Source organism: Octopus sinensis, linkage group LG24, assembly GCF_006345805.1.
Source record: "Octopus sinensis linkage group LG24, ASM634580v1, whole genome shotgun sequence".
Taxonomy (NCBI): Eukaryota; Metazoa; Mollusca; class Cephalopoda; order Octopoda; family Octopodidae; genus Octopus; species Octopus sinensis.
The window spans coordinates 27,508,547-27,536,046 of NC_043020.1; the positions used below are offsets into that span (position 1 = coordinate 27,508,547).

General features: G+C 39.1%; 1 protein-coding gene across 5 annotated transcripts in view; it reads right to left on the reverse strand.

Annotated features, from left to right (window-relative positions):
• The window catches only part of LOC115223952 (PHD finger protein 20), a 60,019-nt gene that overhangs the window by 31,833 nt on the left and 686 nt on the right, over window positions 1-27,500 (reverse strand). For 4 of the 5 annotated variants that reach the window (XM_036512898.1, XM_029794699.2, XM_029794700.2 and 1 more), the window contains exons 1-5: window positions 26,902-27,055; window positions 13,350-13,669; window positions 8,708-8,870; window positions 7,930-8,014; window positions 5,493-5,575 (exon numbers count right to left, since the gene is read on the reverse strand). In XM_036512898.1, the coding sequence (XP_036368791.1) occupies window positions 5,493-5,575; window positions 7,930-8,014; window positions 8,708-8,870; window positions 13,350-13,669; window positions 26,902-26,919 (669 nt within the window). In that variant the 5' untranslated portion in view covers window positions 26,920-27,055. Of the gene's footprint in view, window positions 1-5,492; window positions 5,576-7,929; window positions 8,015-8,707; window positions 8,871-13,349; window positions 13,670-26,901; window positions 27,056-27,500 lie in introns of those variants that run through there. The other variant, XM_036512897.1, reaches the window with a different exon arrangement.

Below are 27,500 nucleotides of genomic sequence, written 5' to 3' on the forward strand. Positions count from 1 at the left end.
AACATCCAGTCAACATCAGGGTGTTTGGAGTGATCACTAGTGATGGTGACGTTATGCCTCCATTAATGTTCCCATACTGCCTCAGACCCAACACGGAGGCCTACATCAAATGCCTGGAGGAGGTAGTGCTGCCCTGGGTGAAGAGGATGGCTGCTGAAAGACCCAGTGTCTGGCAACAAGACTCTGCTCCATGCCACACAATCAGGAGAACCCAGTCATAGCTGTCAGACAATTTCTGCCACCACATCACCCCTAACATATAGCCACCTGACTTTCTCCATACATAATAACCCCCTTGGTTATTATGTGTGGGGTCGCAGATGAGCAAAGTGAGAAACCAGCAAAACTCCTTGTAACACCAATGATGAACTGAAGGCAAGGATTATGGCAGCATTCACCAACTTAAACAAGGAGACCGTCCAGAAGAGTTGCAAGAGATTCCGAAGTCATCTGGAGACCATGGCTGAAGCCAAGGGCAATTTTATTGAATAAATTTTCCTCTTTAGTATTTCAAGAAATTTCTCTGTAATTTTGGTAAATTTATGTTAAAATGAGAGGTCAGTGTTATTTTCATTTTTGTGTAATTTAGACAACTTTTTAACCACATCCATGTGTGTGTGTTTCTCTCCCACTTCACCACTTGACAAAATGTTGCTTTGTTTATGTCCCCCATAACTTAGCAGTTCAGCAAAAGAGAATGATAAAGTACCAGGTTTAAAAACAAAAAAGAAAAAGTACTGGGAACACTAGATAAGGGTGTCTGGGGTTGAAAGAGCTGAAAGCATAAACTGACCCATCCACCAGGAAAGTACCTGGGTGCATCACAGGATGATGTACGGAAAAACATGAAGCTTGACCAGAACCATCTTTCGGATGATTTGGCTAAAAATTCTGAGTGTTTCAACATTCCTGGACAAACAAATTCATCAGCATCTTTATTGACTCTTTAGCATTTAAACCAGCAATATCTGGCCAAAATGTTCAATCCATTTTGATTCCAGCTGGCCAGATCTGGCTTCTCACACCAATCCTACAATATCATTCTAAAAATATTAACAGTTACCTGACTGGCTCCCATGCTGGTGGCACATAAAAAGCATCATCCAAGCATGGCCGATGCCAGTACCGCCTGATTGGCCCTCATGCCTGTGGCACGTAAAAAGCACCCATTAGGAATGGCATCCAGCTGTAGAAACACCGTCAGATCAGATTGGAGCCTGGTGAAGCCTTCTTGCTCGCCAGTCCTCAGTCAAACTGTCCAACCCATGCCAGCAAGGAAAGCAGACATTAAACGACGATGATGATCTCATCAAGACCTCAAAGCTACAAGATAATGCAGGATTAATTCAAAATGTGAATAAAAAATCAATCCATTTCACAGAATAATCCAAATGCTAAAGAGTTAATTCGTTAATCCTTCAGTATTCAGATTACTGTACCAAATCCAATGCTTATTTGTTCACATTTATTTTTTAATTAATCATTAACCATTTCACAGCTTCATGATTTCAAAGGTGTCGTTGATTTTAGAATGAAATTATCGGGTAGGTAGGTGTGAGGGCCAGACCTGGCCGGTCTCAACATAAAACTGGTAGAATATTTGAGCCAAATATGTTTGGTTTGAATGCTAAAGGGTTAAAAATATAGTGGATCCATTTATCTTTTATTCTTTTAATTGCTTCAGTCATTAGACTGCGGCCATGCTGGAGCACCACCTTGAAGAATGTTAGTTGAGTGAATTGACTGCTGTGGTTCGACCCTTATTTTTTTTTTTGGTTTTATCTTTTCCCCCCTCGTATCACTCATAATATTACCACCAGTACAAGCCCTGCACCTACCACTACTCCCACTTTTGTTTTTTTCTTTCCCAGAACATCAGCTCCCTTTGGGATTATTTCCCTGCCCATGTTTTCCTTATAGCTGTTGACTTAACAATTTGGGTGAAACATAACCAGCATCAGACTTACCAGTCCCAAAGGGCCTATGAAGGGGAATCCTGGATCTTTTCGGTTTGAACGGCAGTTTTTTCTAGCTGTGTCATATGAAATTGTTACCCATAATTATGACCCTAGAATTGATCTATTGCATTTCAATCTGTTTTAGGGTTAGAGTTAGGGGTGGGGGAAGGGTATCTTTCTTTCTTCAGAAATGTAAATAAACCCAATCTGGTTCTTAAACGAGGGACATATTCATACGGCACAATGTTTTTTTTACCTCAATAGATGTCAGTGATTGGTTGAAATTGCAGAAATTGGAGAAAAACAACAACAAATATCTTACAAACTATAGAATTTTTTCAATAAAGCCTAGAGAAAAAGATGTTTTATAAACACATTCTACCGGTATACGAAGTTTAAAATTTTTTTAGTTACCTAGAAATTATGTTAAAAACTGCCGTTCAAACCGAAAAGATCCAGGATCCCTTCCTCCACATCAAATCAATTCGGAATAAATAAAACTTTAAAAACTTCAAATGCAAAAAATGAGAAATATTCTTACCTGTACAACAACAAATCTCACAAAGTTACCTTGTAAGCCTACCTTGTACATGCCTGAACAATAGTCATCAAAATTACGAGGGATAACACCTCACCTGTCTAAAATCTTACCTGAAGGGCAACAGCCCTTAACAATTAACTTTATAATTCTTTTATTCTTTTACTTGTTTCAGTCATTTGCCTATGGCCAAGCTGGGGCATTACCTTGAAAAGTTTTAGTTGCACAAATTGACCCCAGGACTTATTGTTTTAAGCCAAGTACTCATACTATCTCGTCTGGCGAACCAGAGTTGCAGGAACATAAACACACCAACACCGGTTGTCAGGTGGTGGTGGGCAAACACATACACACACACACAGTGAAGCTTTACTATAGCATCATAAATTTATCGACTGCTATTTCCAGTAAACATTGGTGCCTTGTTGTACCACAACTCTATATTTATATTTATATATATATATATATATATATATACACACACACACACAAATACACATGGGGTTTCTTTCAGTTTTCATCTACCCAATCCACTCACAATGATTCGGCTGGCCCAAGAAGTCACTTGCCCAATGTGTGACATAGTGGAACTTAGTTAATTTTTTGGCTCAAAAAGCAAAAAGCAAGGTCATGTAGGGGGACATGGAGTTATGTATAGGGTGGTGTTCATGTAAAGAGTTCAGGCCACTTGTGGTCAAGGGAGACTTTGAACTGAGCAGTCGTCGGCATCTTCACCATCTCGTCCGGCAGCTTATTCCACGGATCCGCAACTCGGACGGAGAAGGCCCCTCTCCTTTGATTGAGATGAAATCGTCGCGGATAGAGCTTTGCGGAGTGACCCCGCAGCCGACGCTCTGGAGCAGGAGTGAAGAACAGCTCCTTCGAGAGCTGAACTAGGAACCATGAGATTGGGAAACAAGCTTCTTACCGTACACCCATGCATACACCTGTATAAATTTCTACCTTTTCTTAGCTCCTAACGGCTATTTAATTATATTTCTCCCGATATATGCTAATATTAATGCTATACTTGGAGAACACCATAAATATATATATAAAACGAGGCAGTGAGCTGGCAAAAACGTTAGCACGCCGGGCGAAATGCTTAGCAGTATTTCATCTGGTGCTGCGTTCTGAGTTCAAATTCCACCGAAGTCGGCTTTGCCTTTCATCCTTTCGGGGTCGATAAATTAAGTACCAGTTAAGCACTGGGGTCGATGTAATCGACTTAATCCATTTGTCTGTCCTTGTTTGTCCCCTCTGTGCGTAGCCCCTTGTGGGCAGTAAAGAAATAAGAAATAAATATGAAATATAAAACAGAAACCCCAAAGTTTTTATAATATTTATCATCATTTAACAGGTTTTCCATGCTGGCATGGGTTGGACTGCTGACATGCTTTATATATTTATATATATATATATATATATAGATATATTAATCTTTGTCACCATATTTCTGTTGAATTACAATTCCTTTGCTTCTGTTAATTTTGAAAATTGATGAATTTAGTAAAATAATTTTTCCAACATTAATCAGGTTTTTTTTTTAATATTAATTAAGAAATTTTGATGGAAAGTTTTAATTTAAATCACTTTAAAATAGGAAGTTAATATCACAAAAACCAAGGTGAACTTAGGCAGATTGGTATCAATAAGGTTCAATTTTCAATCTGTACAAAAAATGGGTCATTGTCTTTTAATGGGGTCAACAAGCAAAGACTGGCAAACAGGAAGGGCATTAAGCCACAGATTCTCTCTTTCCCATCATGTTCTGTGCCTACAAGCATCAATTATCGCAGACCTCCAGTTAAGTGGAAGGACTGAATTATGTGACATCAGCACATGTCTACACACCAGGGGGTCTCTGTGACATGTTTAACCCTTTCGTTACTGTATTTAAAATAATAATAATAATAATGAAATTATTGTACACAGTGCTCAGGTGCACCACAACTTGTCAGAAAGTGCGTATAGAGTATATGCAGTAATGTACAAATGTCTGGAAAGCGAATAATGTACGAGTCAGATAGATGCTTGTGTGTGTATGGAGGGGGAGAAAATCAGGTGTAGTGTTGGCGAATCTCAGAAAGCATGGAAATTTTGAAGGATGCAGTGCTCCGACAATTAACAACTGATGCCGGCAGTTTGTTCCATGCTTCAGCAACTCTTAGCGTGAAAAAATGTTTCCGAAAGTCATGGGAGCTGTGCTGTTTTCTGACTTTGTAAATATGTCCACGGGTGTTAGATGGATGCTCTGTGTTTGTTTCAATTACATTAAATATGACAAAGAATTTAGTAAAATAACTTAGTTATTATTCAGCTAGTGTTAGGAACATAAATTGTGACAAAGGTTTGGTGGAAGATTTTAATACAAAACCTATGAAAACAAGACATTTGTACTACAGAGCCAGAGGCAGTTTCAGCCAGGTTGGTATCAAAAGGGTTAAGAATCGTTTCTCTATTATATATTTTAACCCTTTTGTTACCATATTTCTGTTGAGATGCTCTCTGTTTCTTTCAATTAATTTTAAATACTTAGCGGTATTTCGTCTGCCACTACAATCTGAGTTCAAATTCCGCCGAGGTTGACTTTGCCTTCCATCCTTTCGGGGTCGATTAAATAAGTACCAGTTACACACTTAATCCGTTTGTCCACTCTGTGTGTAGCCCCTTGTAGGCAGTAAAGAAATAACAGACCCACTGACAAGGTTTTAGTCAATCCAAGGGCTATAGCAGGAACCAATTTGCTCAAGGTACCATGCAGTGGAACTGAACCCAAACCTCCAAAGTTTGGAAGCAAGCATCTTTCAGTTTCTATTCACCAAATCTATTCCCAAGGCTTTGGTGAAGCTGGGGATTTAGTCAAAGCAAGACACTTGCACAAAATGCTGCCAAGTGGTGGAACTGAACCCGAACCCAAGTGGTTGGGAAGTGAACACTTTAACCACACAGCCATGCCTGCACCCGAAGAGAGAAAAACAGATATAACTACCAACCTTGACATCTGGGGGTAACGTTTGAACATTGGAAGGCTGGACCAGTTTTTTGAAGCCGTCGTAAAAAAGAACCTCGTAACCAACTGAAAAAGAAAAAAAAACATATAAAGAAATCAGGTTTTAAAAAGTATACATTAAAACATTCGGTATACACTTTCAAATATATTGCGGGCATGGTTGTGTGGTTAGGGAGCTTGCTTCCTAGCTACATGGTTTCGGGTTCAGTCCCACTGCGTGGCACTTTGGCCAGGTGTCTTCTGCTATAGCCCTGAGCCGACCGAGGCTTTGTGATTGAATTCGGTAGGCGGAACTTACTTCCGTGTGTGTATGTGTGCGTGTGGGTGCTCAGTGCCTCTCCAAAAGAGAGAGAGAGGGAATTATTAAATTATGGGCCTGCACCACCACCACCAACGGCTGACAAAAATTCTCCAGGCTCAGAGCCATGGTCTTTTGAGACTGACAGATGCCTACCTATATCATTACAGCATAACTTGTAACCAACTAAAAAGTTATTTACAGGTACAACTCTAACTTTCCAGGTGCTAACTGTCTGGAACTTCTTTGCAATCAGAACTAATTAGTAGCAGGAACTCTGAATTCCTGAATTAAGGTGGAAAACTGGCAGAAACATTAGCACACCGGGCGAAATGCTTAGTGGTATTTCGTCAGCTGCTACATTCTGAGTACAAATTCAGCCATGGTCGACTTTGCTTTTCATCCTTTCAGGTCAATTAAATAAGTACCAGTTACGCACTGGGGTCGATATAATCAACTTAATCCATTTGTCCGTCCTTGTTTGTCCCCTCTGCGTGTAGCCCCTTATGGGCAGTAAAGAAATAAGGAACTCTGAATTCCCAGAGTTACCAGACTAGTTTCCTAGCACTTTGCACAGTAAAGGGTAAAATACCCCTTCAGTCATGAATGAGCTTGGGATTGCACCTGTAATAATATAGGTCAGTTCTAATTAAGAGTTGTTGTTTTCCTAGATAAGGCAGAGGGTCACAGTTCAAAGCATCCCATTTATGACAGTTTCTATAGCTAGATTCCCTTTCTAACACCTTAACCATTTTTAAAGGGTGGACCGGATGCAAAGAGATTTGAAACCCCGCTCTCCCAGTGATCAACTGGTACTTATTTTTATCAACACTGAAAAGACAAAAAGGCAAAGTTGACCTTGGCAGAATTTGAACTCAGAATGTAAAGATGGATGAAATACCACTAAGCCTTTGGCCTGACATGGTCAAGATTCAACCAGTTTGTCCCCTTTGACCCATACTAAATACTTTTAATATTTTTAGTATTTATTCTTAACACAAGTGAGGTATGGTCTCTTGACCCACGTACAAGGGTAAGTAACTCTGAATGAGAACTGAACTGGACTCTGATGGTTCCCTTCCAACCACAATGGACGTGGAAAGAAGATGCGAAAACGATGATGATCATGTTGATTATACTCTTTTACTTGTTTCAGTCATTTGACTGCGGCCATGCTGGAGCACCGCCTTTAGTCGAGCAAATCGACCCCAGGACTTATTCTTTGCAAGCCTAGTACTTATTCTATCTGTCTCTATTGCCGAACCACTAAATTATGGGGACGTAAACACACCAACATTGGTTGTCAAGCGATGTTGGGGGGACAAACACAAACACACAAACATATACCCACACATACATATGTATATATATATATACACATACACGACGGGCTTCTTTCAGTTTCCGTCTACCAAATCCACTCACAAGGCTTTGGTCGGCCCAGGTTATAGTAGAAGACACTTGCCCAAGGTGCCACGCAGTGGGAATGAACCCAGAACCATGTGGTTGGTAAGCAAGCTACTTACCACACAGCCACTCCTGCGCCTTATGTTTATACATCTTTCAATTTAAGTTCAAATTTCCCTTTCAGATTTGTCCCCCATAGACCTAAATAGGTTTATTTTTTTATATACTAGCCACTGATAGGATTTGTTAAAAAATTTATCCTTAATTATATTTGCATATATATATATATATATATCATCATCATCATCATCATCATCGTTTAACGTCCGTTTTCCGCGCTAGCACGGGTTGGACGGTTTGACCGGGGTCTGCCCCAGGCTCCAGTCTGATCTGGCAGTGTTTCTACAGCTGGATGCCCTTCCTAACGCCAACCACTCCGCGAGTGTAGTGGGTGCTTTTTACGTGCCACCTGCACAGGTGCCAGAGGGGTCTGGCATCGGTCACAATTAGTTGGTGCTTTTTTATGTGCTACCGGCACAGAAGCCAGTCAAGGCGGTGCTGGCATCGGTCACGTTCGGATGGTGCTTTTTATGTGCCACCGGTACAGAAGCCATTCGAGGCAGGGTTGGCATCGGTCATACACACACACACACCTATGCAAGCAAGGAAGGCAAGGCAGGCATTAAATGATATTGATAAAACAAAAACAGCTTACCAGGTAACTTGACTGCCAAAACTTTGGCTGGGTACATTTTACAATCTGACCACTTGGCCAATACATGTTCACCAACTTTATACGACTGAAAAGTTTAAAACATAAATAAATAAATTAAAAAAGTGGTTTCTTTCTTGATAATTAATACAAGTAATTAAAAAAGAAAAAAAAAAAGGATGTGTACAAATAATAATGGTTTCATGTTTTGGTACAAGGCCAGCAATTTTAACGGGAAAGAGTAAAATGATTATAGTGACCACAGTGCCTGAGTCAACCTTGGTAGGATTTGAACTCAGATTGTAAAAGCCAGAAGAAATGCTGTCAAGCGTTTTGCCCAATGTGCCGTTTCCGCCATCTTGCTTCCGAAAAATGATTCTTTCTAGTTTTGGCATGATGCCAGTGGTTTTTCAGGGAGAGGGTGTAAGGTGATTATATTGACCCCCAGCAGTCAACTGGTATGTATTTTATCAACCCCAAAAGGATGAAAGGCAAAGTCAGCCTCAGCAGAATATAGGCACAAGGCCTGAAATTTTGGGGAAGCGGAGTGGGGGTCAGTCAACCCCAGTATTCGACTGGTACAAAATTCGGGTTGGGATAAATCAATTGGCACCTTAATAGGGGTCATGATAAAAAGTAACAGGTCCTTTTTACCACATAGTGATGAAAAGTGAGAGGAGGGGAGAGAAGGGAGATGGGGGAAGAGGGGGAGAGAAGGGAGGAGAAAGAGAAGGGAGGGTAGTGGGAAAAGATGAGAGAAAGAAGGAAGGGGAGAGCTTACGGTCATCTGCCTCCGTTTTTCTTTCCGCTCCGACCGTCTGCTTGCCGGTCGCAAGCGTTCGCACTTCATGTCCACCCATTCGTCATAACGGTGATTCCAACCTTCAAAGTGGATCAAGACGGAGAATTTCTCTTCTTGGATGTTCACAATTTTGGCAGGGTACCTGTGGAATGGGGACAAAAACAGACAATATCAATTAAGGAAAAAAAAAAAGAAAAAATGAACAGTACAAAAGGCACAGGTAAGTAGCTTGCTTCCCAACTACATGGGTCATGGTTCAGTCCCACAGCATGGCACCTTAGGCAAGTGTCTGCTACTATAGCCTCAGGCCAACCAAAGCCTTGTGAGTGGATTTGGGAGATGGAAACTGAAAGAAGCCCGCCATGTGTTTGCATGTATGTGTGTGTGTGTGAGTGAGTGTGTGTATGTATGTATATGTACATGTTTGTGTGTGTCCCCACCATCAGTTGACAACTGATGCTGGTGTGTTTACATCTCCATAACTTAGTGGTTCGACAAAAGAGACCGATAGAATAAGTCCTAGGCTTACGAAGAATAAGTTCTTGGGTTGATTCGTTCGACAAAAGGCAGTGCTCCAGCATGGCCACAGTCAAATGACGCATGGAATTTTGCACGAGTAAATACGGAATCCAGTCTGGTGGTAGACTGCCCTTGGGCAGGTCCTGTGCATGTGAACCTCCTCCAGCACATTTTATGACTGGTTTCCTACACACACACATACACACTGCCATTAAGGAGATCACTGGAATTTACGTTCCATATCTGAGATGCCTGAAGTAAACAACAATTGGATCGAAGATGCAAAATGGTTGTATTTGCGATATTTTAAGAATTTTGCTCCTTCGTCAGCCCCCATCCAACCTGTTAATCATGATAGAACAACATTGCTTAAAAAGCTGCTAAATATAGCAGTGTAACATAACTGAATACACCAATTTTACATATTAACCCTTTTGTTACCATATTTTATTTTGAGATATTCTGTGTTTCTTTCAATTACTTTAAATATAACAAAGAATTTAGTAAAACAACTTAAGTTATCATTAAGCTAGTGTTAGGAACGTAAAATGTGACTAAGATTTGGTGGAAGATTTTAATTCAAAACTTATGAAAACAAGATATTTGTACTACAGGGCCAGAGGTGGTTTCAGCCAGGTTGGTAACAAAAGGGTTAAGAATTGTTTCTCTATTATATATTTTAACCCTTTTGTTACCATATTTCGGTTGAGATGCTCTGTGTTTCTTTCAATTACTTTAAATATAACAAAGAGTTTAGTAAAATAACTTAGTTATCATTAAGCTAGTGTTAGGAACATAAATTGTGATTAAGGTTTGGGGGAAGATTTTAATTCAAAACTTATGAAAACAAGATATTTGTACTACAGGGCCAGAGGTGGTTTCAGCCAGGTTGGTAACAAAAGGGTTAAGAATTGTTTCTCTATTATATATTTTAACCCTTTTGTTACCATATTTCTGTTGAAATGTTCTGTGTTTCTTTCAATTACTTTAAATATAACAAAGAGTTTAGTAAAATAACTTAGTTATCATTAAGCTAGTGTTAGGAACATTAATTGTGACTAAGGTTTGGTGGAAGATTTTAATTCAAAACTTATGAAAACAAGACATTTGTACTAAAGAGCCAGAGCTGGTCTTCCACAAGCAGCTTTTCCTGGACTTGTGCCTTGGAGATTAACTTTCTAAGTGCAATCCCATGGTCATTCATAACTGAAAGGGGTCTTTACCCTTTACATCTGACAGAACAATTTAAAAGCTAAAGGGGTTAATAAACCCTAAAGTGTTATAAAGGCAGAACTGAACCTAAGACCACACGGTTGGGAAGCAGGCTTCTTAAACCACACAGCCACACCAGCACCTCCTAATGTGTTCCTTCATTTTTAACAATGGCCATCACATGACTTGTGGAATATTTGGCTGCTATTTCTTATACAGTTCCAAGACAATAGCTCCAGTTTGGTTCGAGGACAGCTGACTGCTATGAAGTTGTTCGATTGATTTGCTTATTACAGGTCTACTTGACCTAGGGCTACGTGATACTTGTAAGACAACAGTCATCAGAGTTGCTGCACCAAACGATGCAGAGATTTTACAGTGGAAGTCTGGTGAACACAAGTGAACGGCGCTGGATAAAGTAAAACACACAAAACGGAAGACAAAAGAACCAGCATCAAAGATCATCATTGCACACCTGATAAAAGACTTCGTTTTCACCTGTTGAATGCTTATTAATAATCAATATATTGGAATCTGTTTAGCTAATGGATACTAAATACTGGATGAATGGAGTCAGCCAGAGAAAGAGATGGAGAGAGAGAAAGGAGGGAAGATAGAGAGCAAGGGGAGAGAGAGGGGGAGAGAAAGGGAGTGTGCGTGCATGACACAGAAGATGCATATGTAATACGTGTTTGAGTGAGAAAGAGTGTGGGTGGGTGTGTGTGCATGACTGGGTGTGTATAACGGAGTGTGTGTGATGGTGTGTCTGTGTATGACTGTGGGTGTGTATAATGGAGTGCGCATGCATGCATAATGGAGTATGTCCGTGCAGAGTGCGCGTGCATGATGGAGTGTGTGCACGGAGTGTACCTGTGTGCACAATTGACCATGAGCATGAGGGAGTGTGTACACATGCAGGGGAGTGCACGCAGGCATGGAGTGTCTATGCGAGCATTTAAGAGCACGTCCATGCACGAGGGAGTGTGTATATGATGGATTGTGTGCATGCGTGTGCATATGATGGCAAGTGTGTACACGTGGTGTGTACGTGCATATGATGGAGAGCATGTATGTATGTATGGTGTGTGTATATATAATAGAGACGGGGCATCTGCTATAATTATGTGAGTGAGAGTGCATGTGATGTAGTGTGCAGACACAGTATATATGCCTTAAATCCATCCAACCCATAAGAGCATGGAGAAACAGAGATAAAAATGTTAATGACAATATATTCATACGTATACCTTAACAGAAGTACAGACTAACGGATCTTTTCCGTTTGAACGGCAGTGTTTAACATAATTTCTAGGTAACTAAAAAATTTTAAACTTCGTATACTGGTAAAATGTGTTTATATAACATCTTTTTCTCTTGGCTTTCTTGAGAAAATTCTATAGTTTGTAAGATATTTGTTGTTGTTTTTTCTTCAATTTCTGCAATTTCAACCAATCACTGACGTCTATTGAGGTAAAAAAAACATTCTGTGCCGTATGAATATGTCCCTCGTTTAAGAAACAGATTGGGTTTATTTACATTTGCAAAGAAAAAAAGATACCCTTTCCCCACCCCTAACCCTAAAACAGATTGAAATGCAATAGATCGATACTAGGGTCATAATTATGGGTGACAATTTCATATGACACCGCTAGAAAAAACTGCCGTTCAAACCGAAAAGATGCCAGACTAACTTCCATACCAGCCGGAACGAGATAAGCTGTGAACTTTATTCTCCAATCTTTAGTCTTCTATCAACTGTTTTATTCTTTTAGACACTGAATTCTGTCTGGAACTTTCCTACACACACATACCTTATCTCTGATGACGGAATACCCATTGTAGTGGGGTGTTGACCCATCACCTGGGATATCCCAGAAACAGCTGTAAGACATTAATTACTTCTTCATTTTTTGATTCAACCTTATTCTAATTAAATATTCTAATTAATGATCTGAGTTACTCGTCCTGCCTTGGTTTTGTTGTTCATTTTCCTCTAATAATATACCTGCTGGTTCGGAAGCCTACTACGGATCCCTAGCTCCAGCCCCAGCTGTGATCTTGGAACCTAACGGATGACCAATTATAGCACTTACACAGCTTACCTATTCACTTAGATCAACAGTGAACCACACCCCTCATATTCTCTATACAGTCACACAGATATATACACACGCATCCACATATATAAAAATATGTTAGAAATAATATATTTTTAAATCTCTGAGAGAGATTTATGCAGTAGCAGCACGATAAAGTGATAGCATGTTGTCAACTTAATGTGACAGTCCCATGAAAGGGAAGAATGCTACTGTTATTTAGCCCTAGGAAACACCGTTTCCTGTTGGACTTAACACATTTCCTCTGTCCTTATGTTTTCAAAGTGGAGACAAGCACCTCCACCCAGCAAAGCCAGCATCCAGAGACTAGTTTCAGAGTCATTGCTCATCATCAGTCTGGAGTAGCATAGCCTGCTAGCTGTTGATGCCCATCCGCCTTTGAAAGCGTATATATTTCAAGTGAAATACATTCATCGGACTAAATAACAGTAGCATTCCTCCCTTTCATGGGACTGTCACATTAAGTTGACAACATACTATAAATATGTGTGTACAAATACTTATAGAATTATGTACGCATACATGTATGTGTGTGAATGTATGTGTATATACATACATACACACACATACATATTTAAACATGCTTCTCTATGATTGTGTGTGTATGTGTGTGTGTGTATGTGTGTGTATGTGTATGTGTGTGTATGTGTGTGTATGTGTGCATGTATGTGAGTGTGCATGTATGTGTGTATGTATGTATGTGTGTATGTATGTGTGTGTGTAAGTGTGTGTGTGTATGTATGTGTACATTTGCAAATGTAGAAGATTCTTACCATTTATGGATAAAATCCATGGCTTCCAACCTTTCACCAATTCTCCAGACAATACCAGGACGACACGGCAGTCTTCGAGATCGACTGGTAGCCACAGAATAACCACTCTCAGAAGAACTGGTGCTTAGTTTCTTTTTCTTCACGGGCACATTCTTGTCCTTGGCACCGTCACTGGAACTGGTTCTGGAGAGCGACTGCCTGGTAATACGGACTCCATTTTCTTCATCTTTGTCCTCGCTGGTGCCATTGGTAGGAGCAGCGTTCCCATTCCTGCTTCCTTCTTCTTCGCTTCCGCCTCCTCCGTCATCGTCATCATCAGCCTGAAAGAAGGAATTCAGAGAGACATAATGGTAAAAGAGTCGATTCTTCAGTTGTTAGAAATCGGAAGACTTACAGACATGCTGTAGAAACAGTTGATGAAAACAGAACACACACACACAGGTCTGCTAGAAGTAATAGCTAAATCTCTCTTAAGTCACACACCCAACTATCTTGAAAAGGAAAGATCACATTCAATAATGTGGTCCTGGGAGTATTGTACCCGAGGAAAAAGACAAGATGGCCATAGATGGAATGCCTTTGATCAAAGGTCTACTCACTCAAGGCTGATCTGGACTAAACAACAGCAACATACCCCACTATAAGAGACAGGTTTCAAATTTTGCCACAAGGCCTGCAATTTTGGGGGAAGGGATAAACTGATTAGGATCTTTTCTGCTTGAATGGCAGTTTTTTCTAGTGGTGTCATATGAAATTGTCACCCATAATATTGACCCTAGTATCGATCTATTGCATTTCAATCTGTTTTATGGTTAGGGGTGGGGGAAGGGTATCTTTTTTTCTTCACAAATGTAAATAAACCCAATCTGTTTCTTAAACGAGGGACTTATTCATACGGCACAGAATGTTTTCACCTCAATGGACGTCATTGATTGGTTGAAATTGCAGAAATTGAAGAAAAAAAAACAACAAATATCTTACAAACTATAGAATTTTCTCAATAAAGCCAATAGAAAAAGATGTTTTATAAAAACATTCTACCAGTATACAAAGTTTAAAATTGTTTAGTTACGTGGAAATTATTTAAAAAAAACTGCCGGTCAAACCGAAAAGATCTGCTGATTATATTGACCCCAGTACTCAACTGGTACTTATTTTATTGCCCCCCCCCCCCACTGCAGCAGTAAATGTACTTATTTTATAAACCCCGAAAGGATGAAAGACAAAGTCAGCCTCAGCAGAAATTGAACTCAAAACGTAAAGACTGACAAAGAGCGACAAAGCATTTTACCCAGTGTGTTAACAATTCAGCCAGCTTACCACCACCTTACACCACTATAAAACATTAATTTCAGACTTTTGGCACAAGGACCACATTTTCAAGGGAAGTACCCAATCAATTACACACATACAGGGCACGGCAGGAGTAACACCCTTTTCAGTTGAATCAGGGTATTTTGATGAAACAATTTCCAAAACATTGTGATTTTTTTCTTTTCATTAGTTTATTATTCATTTAAGAAATGCAATCAATGTGTTCAATAAAAAATTGCTTAAACATTTATATTATACTATAAAAGTTATTAAATGCAAAAAGGGAATTACTTCTGCCACACTATGTGTGTGTGTGTATATAATAATAATGAAATTATTGTATACAGTGCTCAGGTGCACCACAACTTGTCAGAAAGTGCGTATAAAGTGTATGCAGCAATGTACAAATGTCTGGAAAGCGAACAATGTATGAGTCAGATACATGCTTGTGTGTGTATGGAGGGGAGGAAATCAGGTGTAGTGTTGGCAAATCTCAGAAAGCATGGAAGTTTTGAAGGGTGCAGAGCTCCGACAACTAACAACCGATACCGGCAGTTTTGTTCCATATATATATGTATATATACTCTTTACTCTTTTACTTGTTCAGTCATTTGACTGTGGCCATGCTGGAGCACCGCCTTTAATTGAACAAGTCGACCCCAGTACTTATTCTATCGGTCTCTTTTTGCCGAAACGCTAAGTAACGGGGAAATAAACACACCAGCATCGGTTGTCAAGCAATGCTAGGGGGACAAACACAGACACACACACATGCATATATATATATATTATATACATATATACGACGGGCTTCTTTCAGTTTCCGTCTACCAAATCCACTCACAAGGCTTTGGTTGGCCCGATGCTATAGTAGAAGACACTTGCCCAAGGTGCCACGCAGTGGGACTGAACCTGGAACCATGTGGTTGGTAAACAAGCTACTTACCACACAGCCACTCCTATATATATATAGATCATAGCATTAATCAGACCATTGGATGTTGTTATACAACACTGGTCACAATGCACTTAGAGTGGACTGGAGTAACATGAAGTAGTCTTGCAAAATTAAACACACACAAAATGGAAACCCTGATTATTCTTTATTCTTTTACTTGTTTCAGTCATTAGACTACGGCCATGCTGGGGCACTGTCCAGAATCTTCAATCAAATAGCTTGACCCTCCCAGTCTTTTTTTTTGTAAGCCTGGTACTTATGCTATAAGTTATTTTATTTCCAAACTTAAGTTATGAGGATGCAAACAAACCAACATTGGTTGTCAAGTGGCGGTCATGGGGACAAACAGACAAAAACAGACACGCACACACATGATGGGCTTCTTTCAGTTTCCCTCTCATTAGGTTTTGGTCATCCCAAGGCTAAAGAAGACATCTGCCCAAGGTGCCATGCAGTGGGACTGAACTCAGAACCATGTAGTTGGAAAGCAAGCTTCTTACCACAGAGCCGTTCCTGTTCCTTGATATTACAACCAGGACTACAAAGACCTAACTATTAGGCCATACGCCTTCACTTATGTTTCTGACACGACTAAAATTATACTTTACCCTTTAGCATTTAAGCCAGCCATGTCTGTCCCAAATATTCTGTTTTATGTTCAAACTGGCTAGATCAGGCCTCTCAAACCTATCCTACAATGCCATTCTAAGAACGCAACAATCACATCAACATCTTGAAGCTATAAGATAATGCATGGTTAATTCAAAGCAGGAGTGGCTGTGTGGTAAGTAGCTTGCTAACCAACCACAAGGTTCCGGGTTCAGTCCCACTGCGTGGCATCTTGGGCAAGTGTCTTCTGCTATAGCCTCGGGCCGACCGAAGCCTTGTGAGTGGATTTGGTAGACGGAAACTGAAAGAAGCCCGTCGTATATATGTATATATATATATATATATATATATATGAGCATGTGTGTGTGTTTGTGTGTCTGTGTTTGTCCCCCTAGCATTGCTTGACAACCGATGCTGGTGTGTTTACGTCCCCGTCACTAAGCAGTTCGGCAAAAGCGACCGATAGAATAAGTCCCGGGGTCGATTTGCTCGACTACAGGCAGTGCTCCAGCATGGCCACAGTCAAATGACTGAAACAAGTAAAAGAGTAAAGAGTAATACAGATAAGATTTACATTTGAGAGCAACCTCTATTGCTAAAGGGATAAATGGGTTATAATTTTCCAATTATTTCACCAAACAAATGGCAGTGCCCCAGCATGGCCACAGCTCAAACTGAAACTAGTAAAGGAAAATAAAAACACTCGACCCCCACAATGGATCCATATCATGAGTGGCTGTGTGGTAAGTAGCTTGTTTACCAACCACATGGTTCCAGGTTCAGTCCTACTGCGTGGCACCTTGGGCAAGTGTCTTCTGCTATAGCCTTGGGCCGACCAAAGCCTTGTGAGTGGATTTGGTAGACGGAAACTGAAAGAAGCCCATCGTATATATGTGTGTGTGTGTGTGTATATATATATATATATATATATATATATCAAAATAGATGAACATCAATGAAACTTGTATCTTTGTACCAGTGCCGGTGGCACATAAGAAAACCATCCGAATGTGGCCGTAGCCAGTACTGCACCGACTGGCCTCCGTGCTGTGGACACGTAACAAACACCATCCGACCGTGGCCATTCGCCTGTGTCGGTGGCACATAAAATCACCCACTACACTCTCGGAGTGGTTGGCGTTAGGAAGGGCATCCAGCTGTAGAAACACTGCCAGATCTGACTGGCCTGGTGCAGCCTTCGGGCTCCCCAGACCCCAGTTGAACCGTCCAACCCATGCTAGCATGGAAAGCGGACGTTAAACAATGATGATGATATATATATATATGTATGTATGTGTATGTGTTTGTGTGTCTGTGTTTGTCCCCCTAGCATTGCTTGACAACAGATGCTGGTGTGTTTATGTCCCCGTTACTTAGTGTTTCGGCAAAAAGAGACCGATAGAATAAGTACTGGGCTTACAAAGAATAAGTCCCGGGGTCGATTTGCTCGATTAGAGGCGGTGCTCCAGCATGGTCGCAGTCAAATGACTGAAACAAGGAAAAGAGTATAAGAGAGAGTAATTACCGCAGCAGAAGACACCTGCTCAAGGTGCCACAAAATAGGACAAAACAGGAAATCATTTGTGTGGGAAGCCTGCTTCTGAACTGCAGAAGCCAAGTATTTCTTTGTCCCACATTCCACTGCCAGGCAGAGGTTGACAAGATGCCAAGTTCCACGAAGCTGTTCGAAGGCCTTGGTGTTTGTCCTGCAGGGTTTCCAGCTACCCTCCTCCTCCTCACAGGAGGTTGGGGGAAGCACTGAAGCTGCTATAAACCTGCCTTCATTAACAGGTTGTATTGGGTTACTCGTTCACAATAGCATCCAAAAGGACCCCAGAACCGTTAGCACACCGGACAAAATGCGTAGCCGTATTTCGTCTGCCGTTACGTTCTGAGTTCAAATTCTGCTGAGGTCGACTTTGCCTTTCATCCTTTCGGGGTCGATAAATTAAGTACCAGTTACGCACTGGGGTCGATGTAATTGACAATCCGTTTGTCTGTCCTTGTTTGTCCCCTCTATGTTTGGCCCCTTGTGGGTAGTAAAGAAACATATACACACACTCTGTGCAAACACATACACAAGGATGTGTACACTCACATATACAATAAACACATTTGAAATACGTAGTTACATACGCACAAGGACACATGATGGCTGCAATTCAATCTCAAATAATAGCATTGCTTGTTTGTTCTCTTGAACAGAAAGAGAACAGATGTGGATTTTTGGTCCTCCTCAGAATCCACAATCTTTTGCAGAGACGTGGTAATGATGGGCGCCTCATGCAGCAGGTGTTCAGAGCGCTTACTACCCACGTTGACATGAGCCTTCATTCCATCATGGAGATTTTCATTGGGTGCTTTGCTGTTTTTGGCTACAGCCAGTCATAGTATACAAAAGAGATGCTAAAAAAATTGGGTGTTGCCTATGCCTGAAGGAATGGCCTTGCACAGGGCCAATCCACTCCCTAAACAATATATGCGCTCACCAAAAAAAGAACTAGTCTACATCATTGGAACAAATGAAGTCACAGGTATTACATCAGAGTTTTCCTTCTAGAGCTGTGATTTTTTCTACCGGGATCCATAGAAGATTTTGTAAAATTTAAGTGAAAGAAATCGTTAATACACTTCTACAACACATGAAATCATCATTTAACGCCTGTTTTTCATGCTGGCATAGGTTTGATGGGGGGGGACTGGCAACCCAGGAGGCCACACCAGACTCCAATCTGATCTGGCAGAGTTTCTACAGATGGATGCTGTTTTGCTTAAGAACACAACGTACCACCCACCCGGTCTAGGAATTGAAACCACTACCTCGCAATCGTGAGTGCAACACCCTAACTATTGCATATATGTATACACACACACATTCTCTGCTTTAATTAGGAGAATCTCACAGACAAGGTGTCTTGTGTTATAGTAATTAGTTCGTAGTTCCCGCTACGAAGGGGAGACTATTCTCATCAAATTGTTCTGCAATGCTCAGCTATTTTATTTTACAATATTCATTTAATCTATTTTAGTTGATTAGCAAAAGTCAACCCTAATTGAGAAGACACACGACATTCCAATCGTGACAACCCCGTCTTCTGTTTTTGTAAATACTTTCTACAAAATTTGCAAGAGGGAACCAGTCTATTAACACTGACTCCAATGCTCGACTTGTACATTTATTTTATCGACCCTGAAAGGATGAAAAGCAAAGTCGGTCACGGCGGAATTTGAACTCAGACCGTAAAGCCGTAAGAAATGCCGTAGACATTTTGTCCGGTGTTCTAACCTTTGTTAAATGGTCAAACTAAAAGGTTTGACCCGGTCAGAAAAAAAAAAGTGTAATGAACCAATATGACACAAACGCTTTTCCTTAAAAAAAAAAAAGATTTCAATGAGATTTAGCTGCTATTTTTAGCTAATCGAATGACCACGTAGAGACTTTATTTTTACATCAGTAATAATCGAAACATTGTTTTTACAACTACACTATGTTGTGATTGAAAAACGAGACGAGCCAAGACCGCAACGTGGTTTATTTGACCTGCTAGAAACAGTAGGCTATACTCTACTGCCTCAGAAAAGAGCAAAGGATACTCCCAGATCAAGTGAGGGTGGTCATGAGTGGCTGAACAGCTTTGATAATGACTTGGAACCAAAAAAAAATAAATAAAAAGAGAAACTGGGTGAGGAAAAACAGAAGGAAGCTTCAAATTTAAATTAATGAATAAACTGCAAGCTATGCTAATTAAGTATCGCTTTTTTCCCGTTTGTAAATAAAAAGACACGTGTACGCGCGCGTGTACGTTTCTATGAGTGCGTGTGCGCGCACACAGACACACACACACAGTTCATTGTTTACCTTTTCAGTACTTGCGTATCCTTGGTTAATTAGTTTTATACTTTGTGTATAATTTATAAATTATACACACGTAACCTTGGTAGAAAGTATAAAACTAATTCATATATACACCAGAACAATTGTATAGACTTTCGAGAGAACGCGAAATAATTTTAATTTTTTTTTTTTTTATATCGTAATTCTCGAATCACGCACAAAGCAATAAATAAATAAATATTGGGTTTAAAAATCGATTTTGGATAACGAAATTCGAACTCAATATTTACATGTTATTAATTTATCGCTCTACGAATGCTTCGAAAATCACAATACCCAAAAAGTATAACACACACACATTATATACATACACACATATATACATACACACATACACATATATATATACATACACACATACACATATATATATACATACACACATATATACATACACATATACATACACACATATATACATACACACATATATACATACACACATACACATATATATATATACATACACATATATATATCACCGTGACCGACCAGGCTATCAGATGTTGCTACACATCGCTGATCACAATGCGCTTCGCATTGTTCTAGCCTTCAAATGACGCCACCCCGCTGGCTAAGCGAGGAAGGCCAATATATATATATAGATATATTTATTACATACACGACACACTTCTTTGATGCCCTTGAAAATACATAATATCAATTACAACAACTTCAATTCCAACCTTCTCGGTTTCATCTTCCATACAAACATATACCCCAGAAAAATATAAGCATATTATATATATATATATATATGCTAGAAGTACTGGGGGTGATGTACAGATTATATATATATACACACGTATTATAGTAACAGGCGCCAATAGGTATATCTTAAGTGAATGTATCAGTGTATTGCAATAAGTGAATGTGTGAACAAACACACTGACAGCGGATACATGCGACATTCAGTGAACAAATGTCTAAGGGTGGCGGTGGTTTTAATGCCAGTAATGGCGGGAACGTATGTGTAGATATATACATCAATTAGTTGCTTACGAAACAACCAGCCACCCCCCCTTCTCTCTTTCACATATATATACATTCACACATTTACACATTCTTTCTAGCACATATTACACACTCGTAGATACACCTACATATATATATATATATATATACACAAACAGACGTAGAGGCGCGCACGCTGCTGAGTCTCTTAGAAATTCAATTCCACTTATAATAAATATACGTATTAAAAGACAAGTGGCGGGTGACACGAACGAGGAAGCTTCGGTGGTGGTTGCTGGATCGGCTAGACACAGCAGCCAAATCTCACACAAACCAGTATCTTAAATAACGGAAAGATAAGATGATGAAATCTTAGGTAACGGTCAAGGCTGGACTGCTTTTGATCTTAAGGCAACTCGATCCGAAATGACCTGGGGTTAAAAAAAAAAAACAACAATACTTCTTTTCTTTTTCATTCGCAATGTCGTCATCGCTATTTTCCAGTTAATTATTAAACTAACTTTTGGTTTTTGTTCGGTTCCCTGTGAATTAGATCAGTGCTAGCGACATGCATTGTTTGTTCCATTACTGGAAACATTGATTATGAGCCAATCCAGGGTCGGGTCTTCGGTGATGCCATATATCCTCACGAATGGTTTCTCATATTTATTGCTTGGTTAAAGGCCATGCAGTTTATGTCTACAGAGGCTAATAAAACCCTAATTTTACACCGTCCACCCTCACATTACACACTAAGCATTTTATTTCACCATTCAAGGACAGCTTTTAAGATAAACTCCCTCATACTGAAAAGATCTGAGGTCAAAATAAACCATTACTTTTCCCTAGTACTGTATACATATTTTTTCTATCATTCCACCCCACTTTATATGCCTTTGTATTGTCCCACCTGGTGACAAATAAAAAGAAAATCGGGTATTTTCTTGAGTTATTGTTTTTCTTTGTTACCGTTATTTCACTTTTTTTTTCAACACACCTTCATATAATCTCAGTATATTATATCGTCCTGTACCATCCCCGATCTGTTAGTGAACCTAGGGGTTAATAAAGAAATCATTCTTATTATTATTATTATAATACTTCTTAGCGATGAAGGAAGATCCAAGTTTTCCAAATTCAATCGACTGGGTGGGGGGCAAAAGGCTAATTCAACCTCGGCGCAGGATTTGAACTTTAACGAAAAAAAAAAAAAGATGCGTCAATTAAATACCGCAAGGAATTTAGTTCCGTCTGCCTCGGCCATTCACAAGAGTAGAGGTGGTGGTGGTGGTGCTTGGCAGCGGCGGTGGCAATAAGGACACGGAATATAGGACAATATTTACGAAACAATACGAAGGGTGGAGTTGTAGGAATAATAGCTGTCCTTCGAAAATTCCATACCACATGGGAAAGGAAACGGGTACGAAAGTAAGACGTGGGCAAAATATATATATATATATTTATTTAAAAAAAGGATTTAAAATTTTTTTTTTTTTTTACAGAATCGAAAATTCCGTTACATGAATGAAAATTTCCTTTCCTTAACAATAAGGTAACGCGACTTGGAAGGACATCCACTCCAAAAACTTAGCCGCACTTCCCAAAGAAATATGGTTTTATATATATATATAATATATATATATATATATATATATATATATTCACTGTACTAGAAGCAATAAGCTAAATGTCCTTCAAATCAAACCCTACAATCTCAAGCGGTGGAGAGAGTTCCGTGGATAATGAAATCTATAATATGCATCTACACACACACTGTCATGGTAGTGGAGCAAGAAAGAAGGGATGCCTGTGGCCAGCACACTTCTGGTCACCGTTCTCTTCGGGTCGGGAACAGAGCAGGATCTACGTAACACCATCCAACGATAGGATAAATAAATCCACGTTTTCAATGTTATGAGGCTGAACAGGAAGTCGACAAAAATAAACCTTGAAATTCAGCACAATACCATTATTAATAAATAATTGTTTCTGATTTAGGTAGAAAGACAGAGGTTTGGAGAGGCAGGGTTCTAGGGTTAATGGATTTATCTACCACCTCCACCATGTACTTGGTATTTTATTTCATCAAACTCGGAGAGATGAAATCAAAGTTGACCTAGATGATGATGATAATTACGATGATGGCCGGCAGTTTTGAGAAGTGGTTTATTAGGTACCATCTACCCAAGTACTCTATTAATCCCATAGGGATGAAAGATAAAGTCGAACTCCAAGATAATAAACGGTTGCTAATCTAAGAAGGAGAGCAATTTTGGAAGGAAGTGTTCGGTCTGTTTCACTAACTCCAGGAGGAATGAAAGATTATGATGACCTCAGTGGTGATTTAATAATCCCTTTCTATTGTAGGCACAAGGCCGGCAGTTTTTAGTGAAAGGGAGTTGGCGATTTACATCGACCCCAGTGCTCGACTGGTATTTATTTTAGCAACCCCGAAAGCGATGAAATGCAAAGTCGACCTCGACGGAATTTCATCTAAAGAAACGTAAAACCGGAAGAAATGCCACGAATCATTTTGTCCGGCGTGCTAACGGTTCTGTAATAATAACTTTCTTAATTTGTCTCAAAATCTCACAGGAATACAATAAAGGTTAAAGAATATGGGGGTTCACGATACCTGTGAGGTTGGACAAAGACGACGGGAAGGTATCAATAATAATAACGGCTTTAAACTTCGGCACAAGGCCTACCATTTTAGAGGAAGCGGCTAGACGATTATGGCGAAGGTAAAGAATACGCACACACCACCTATTTTCGGGGTTTAGGGTTAAGGTTACGCCGAAAACGGGTCAATTATATCGACCCCAGTACTTGACTGGGATCCGGTCAAAGTGAAAAGATCCCTTGACTGATACTTTGTTTTATCAACCACGAAAGGCAAAACTAACCTCAGTGGTATTGGAACTCAACGTAAATAAACCAGGAGGAAAGACAATAAGCAGTTTGTTCGACACACTGAATATTCTACCACCTCGCCCCCCTAATAATAGTAATAATTCTTTCTATCAGCAAAAAACCCCGAAATTTTGTAGGAAGGGGTCAGTGGATGACATCGAAGACCCCCAGTTCTTAAATGGTACTTAATTTTTCGACCGCGAAAGGATGAAAGGCCAAATCGACCTCGGTGGCATTTGAACTCGGGACGTAAGGAGCCGAAAGAAATGCCTACACAACAACAATAATATTAATAAAGAAGAATCGTTTCTATCATAAAAGACAAGGCACCAAAAATTAGGCGGAAATGGAGTGGTTAATAGGTCGAACTCAGTACTTTTACAGGTACTTTTCTAATGTGTGTCAAGAGGGATTTAATTTGAAGCAATTATTTATCATCGATATAAATGAGGGGGAGAGGACAAACGAACATCATCACCACTACGAGGTACCAGCATCTCCATCACAATTGTTGCATCATCATCATCATCAGATACAAGATGAGAAAATTCATTGACATTTCGTTCACCAGCAAAATATTCTGACTCCAATAAACGACACACACACAATATATGTATACATAAAGCCAGACACATGTATCTATCTATCTATCTATATATATATATATACCGGAGTAAACACATAAATGTGAAACAAGGTGGAAAAAAGAGTACTCAAATACCAGTGGTAGAGTAATATGCTTTATTTTAAGCAGCAGAAAATTCAACAAAATCTGTTACTCTGAGTTTCTCGTTGCCGTTCATCAGACAGTTTTGTCTGATGAACGGCAACGAGAAACTCAGAGTAACAGATTTTGTTGAATTTTCTGCTGCTTAAAATAAAGTATATATATATATATATATATATATATATATAATATATATATATATATATATGTGTGTGTGTGTGTTTGTATGTATATATCCACACATAGTTTTGGCCATTATGTTAATTATTGGCTAAGAATGGACAAACATAAACACACTAAGTGGATGGAATTCGTGGTAACATGTCAGCAGAGACGACAAATGTAATAGACATACAATAACAATAAGCTCATTATAAACACACACACACAAGCTATACAATAAGCCCATTATTTCATATACAAATATATATATATATATATATATATATATATATAACACAGAAAGCGAATTTTCTGTTATCTACACGCACTACACAAAAATTCAAAATATACACACTATACACTAAGCTAATTTATAGACACACATTTCTCCCTTCTTTCATTTTACAGATTCAAAACACGTTGGATTTTTTTGAATTATCATAATGCAGACACTATAACGTCTAATGGGATTTTAATTGAAGTTAATCAAGATATTTTCTATGCTTTTAAAATATATATTTCTTTCTCAACCAAAGACAAAATGACATTAGTAAAAATACACAGTAGGCAACAAAAAAAACTATATATATATACACACACACATATACCCCATACATACATGCTTACAAACAAGCACTCGTGGGTCCTATCCAATTTGGGACGGTATAATTACGACGGATATTAGACAAATGTTGAGAAATTAACGTATAACAGGTAAACAAGACTTGGTAAACAGCATGTATTTAGAAAATAAAACAACATTGGACATTATTTATGAACCAGTATCATTAAATACACAAGAAACACTACTAATAAATGAGGGCAAAATCTGTGGTCGTAAGATTTGCTAGAACTAGTAGCTAAATCTTTAGAATGACACCCTAATGTCTTTAGATAAGGAATAGCTGTGTATATAGTATATAGCACATCGTTATCGTGTGTAACCCTAATTCTGTGTAGGCAGTCACGGTTGGGTTTGGATTATATTTATTATATTTCACCATAGGTCAGGTCTGTTAATTGGCAAAGTTAACCTAGGGTTAAGTGTAGATATAGGCATTTATAAAACCTTATTGACAGTAATTAGCAATTTATTGCCTGGCTACAAACCCGTCTACCCCTTTCGAACGGTACATGACATGCAAAGGGCTATATTTAATAGATTAAACATTACTTTCCATATATATATATAGGTAGGTATATATATATATATATATATATATATATATATATATATATATATATACACACACACATATACACACGGTTAGCAATTTGTGGCGGCGGTTTATAAAAGGTAAGAAGTTAAGACGACCCAGAGCGAAATTCGAACACAGAACAGCGAAATGGTGAGGAATCAGTCTAAACTGATGTTATAATTAAGGTAATCGATTTAAAGAAAGAAAAAAAAGAAAATCAATTAACGATGCTAAATTTCTTAATTGAATAAAATAAATTGAACCAAATGTAAATAAAATAATTATACAATTAAAAAAAACAACAACGAAAACCCAACATCGAGGATGATAGACGTATACATATATATGAAGACGTGTGTATATTATATATATATATATATATACATACATACACAATTATATGAAAACATACATAGACACAATTATTATTAAAACATATATATATACATTTATATGAAAACTCATCTATTCAATTATGATCGTGTGTATGTATACATGTGTGGGTGTTTAATATACATATGTATATAACATATACGCAATTATATATATGCGTATGTACATTTCATCCATCCATACATACACATATATATATATATGTATATATACATATATATAATCTGAGATTTGCCATGAAGACAATCACAGAGAGAGAAAGAGACATGAGACAGACAGACTCGTCACAGGCAGAGAATGGAGACGTTGTGAATGTCTGTCTTTATAAAACGGGCACTGAGGCTTATGGAGGGCTTTTTTTTTTCCTCTCTTCGCTAATAACCATCAGGCATGTGGCGCATGCAAGGTGGGAAACACAAGTAACTTACCGCTTTGTTAGAAGCCATCTTGGAAAATATTTGTTGATACGAACCGCTCCCCCTTTTTATAAGCCAGGGCAGGATCGGGTCTTTTTTTTTTTGTGGTTTTTGTGGTATTTTTGTGTATTTTTGTGTATGTGCGTGTGCGTGCGTGCGTGTGTGTGTGTGTTGGTGTTGGTGTGTGATGTTTTTTTTTTTTTTTATTTATTGTTTTTTTAGTTGGCCCTCGTCAGCCGAAACCGAGAGCAGCAGCAGCAAAGCAAGCGGATTTTGAAAGCGGAGGAGAAAAACGAATAACGCGCGGCGCGCGGGGCGCACCATCATCATTAATAATAATAATAATAATATTACAGACTCCGACATCAATTACTCCGACGTCACCGCCGCCATCACCACCATCGTCATCACCGTAGTCAAGAGGAATGAGACAGAGGAAGGGAGGAGGAAGGAAGGAAGGAAAAGAGTAGAGAGTGAGAGAGAAAGAGAGAGGGGGAAGGAGAATGGAAGAGAGAGAGAGAGAGAGAGATGGAATGAGAGACAATGAGAGAGAAAAACGAGAGATTATTATGTAATTAGTTCAAACAGTGCGTGCATATCTCTCTCTTTTT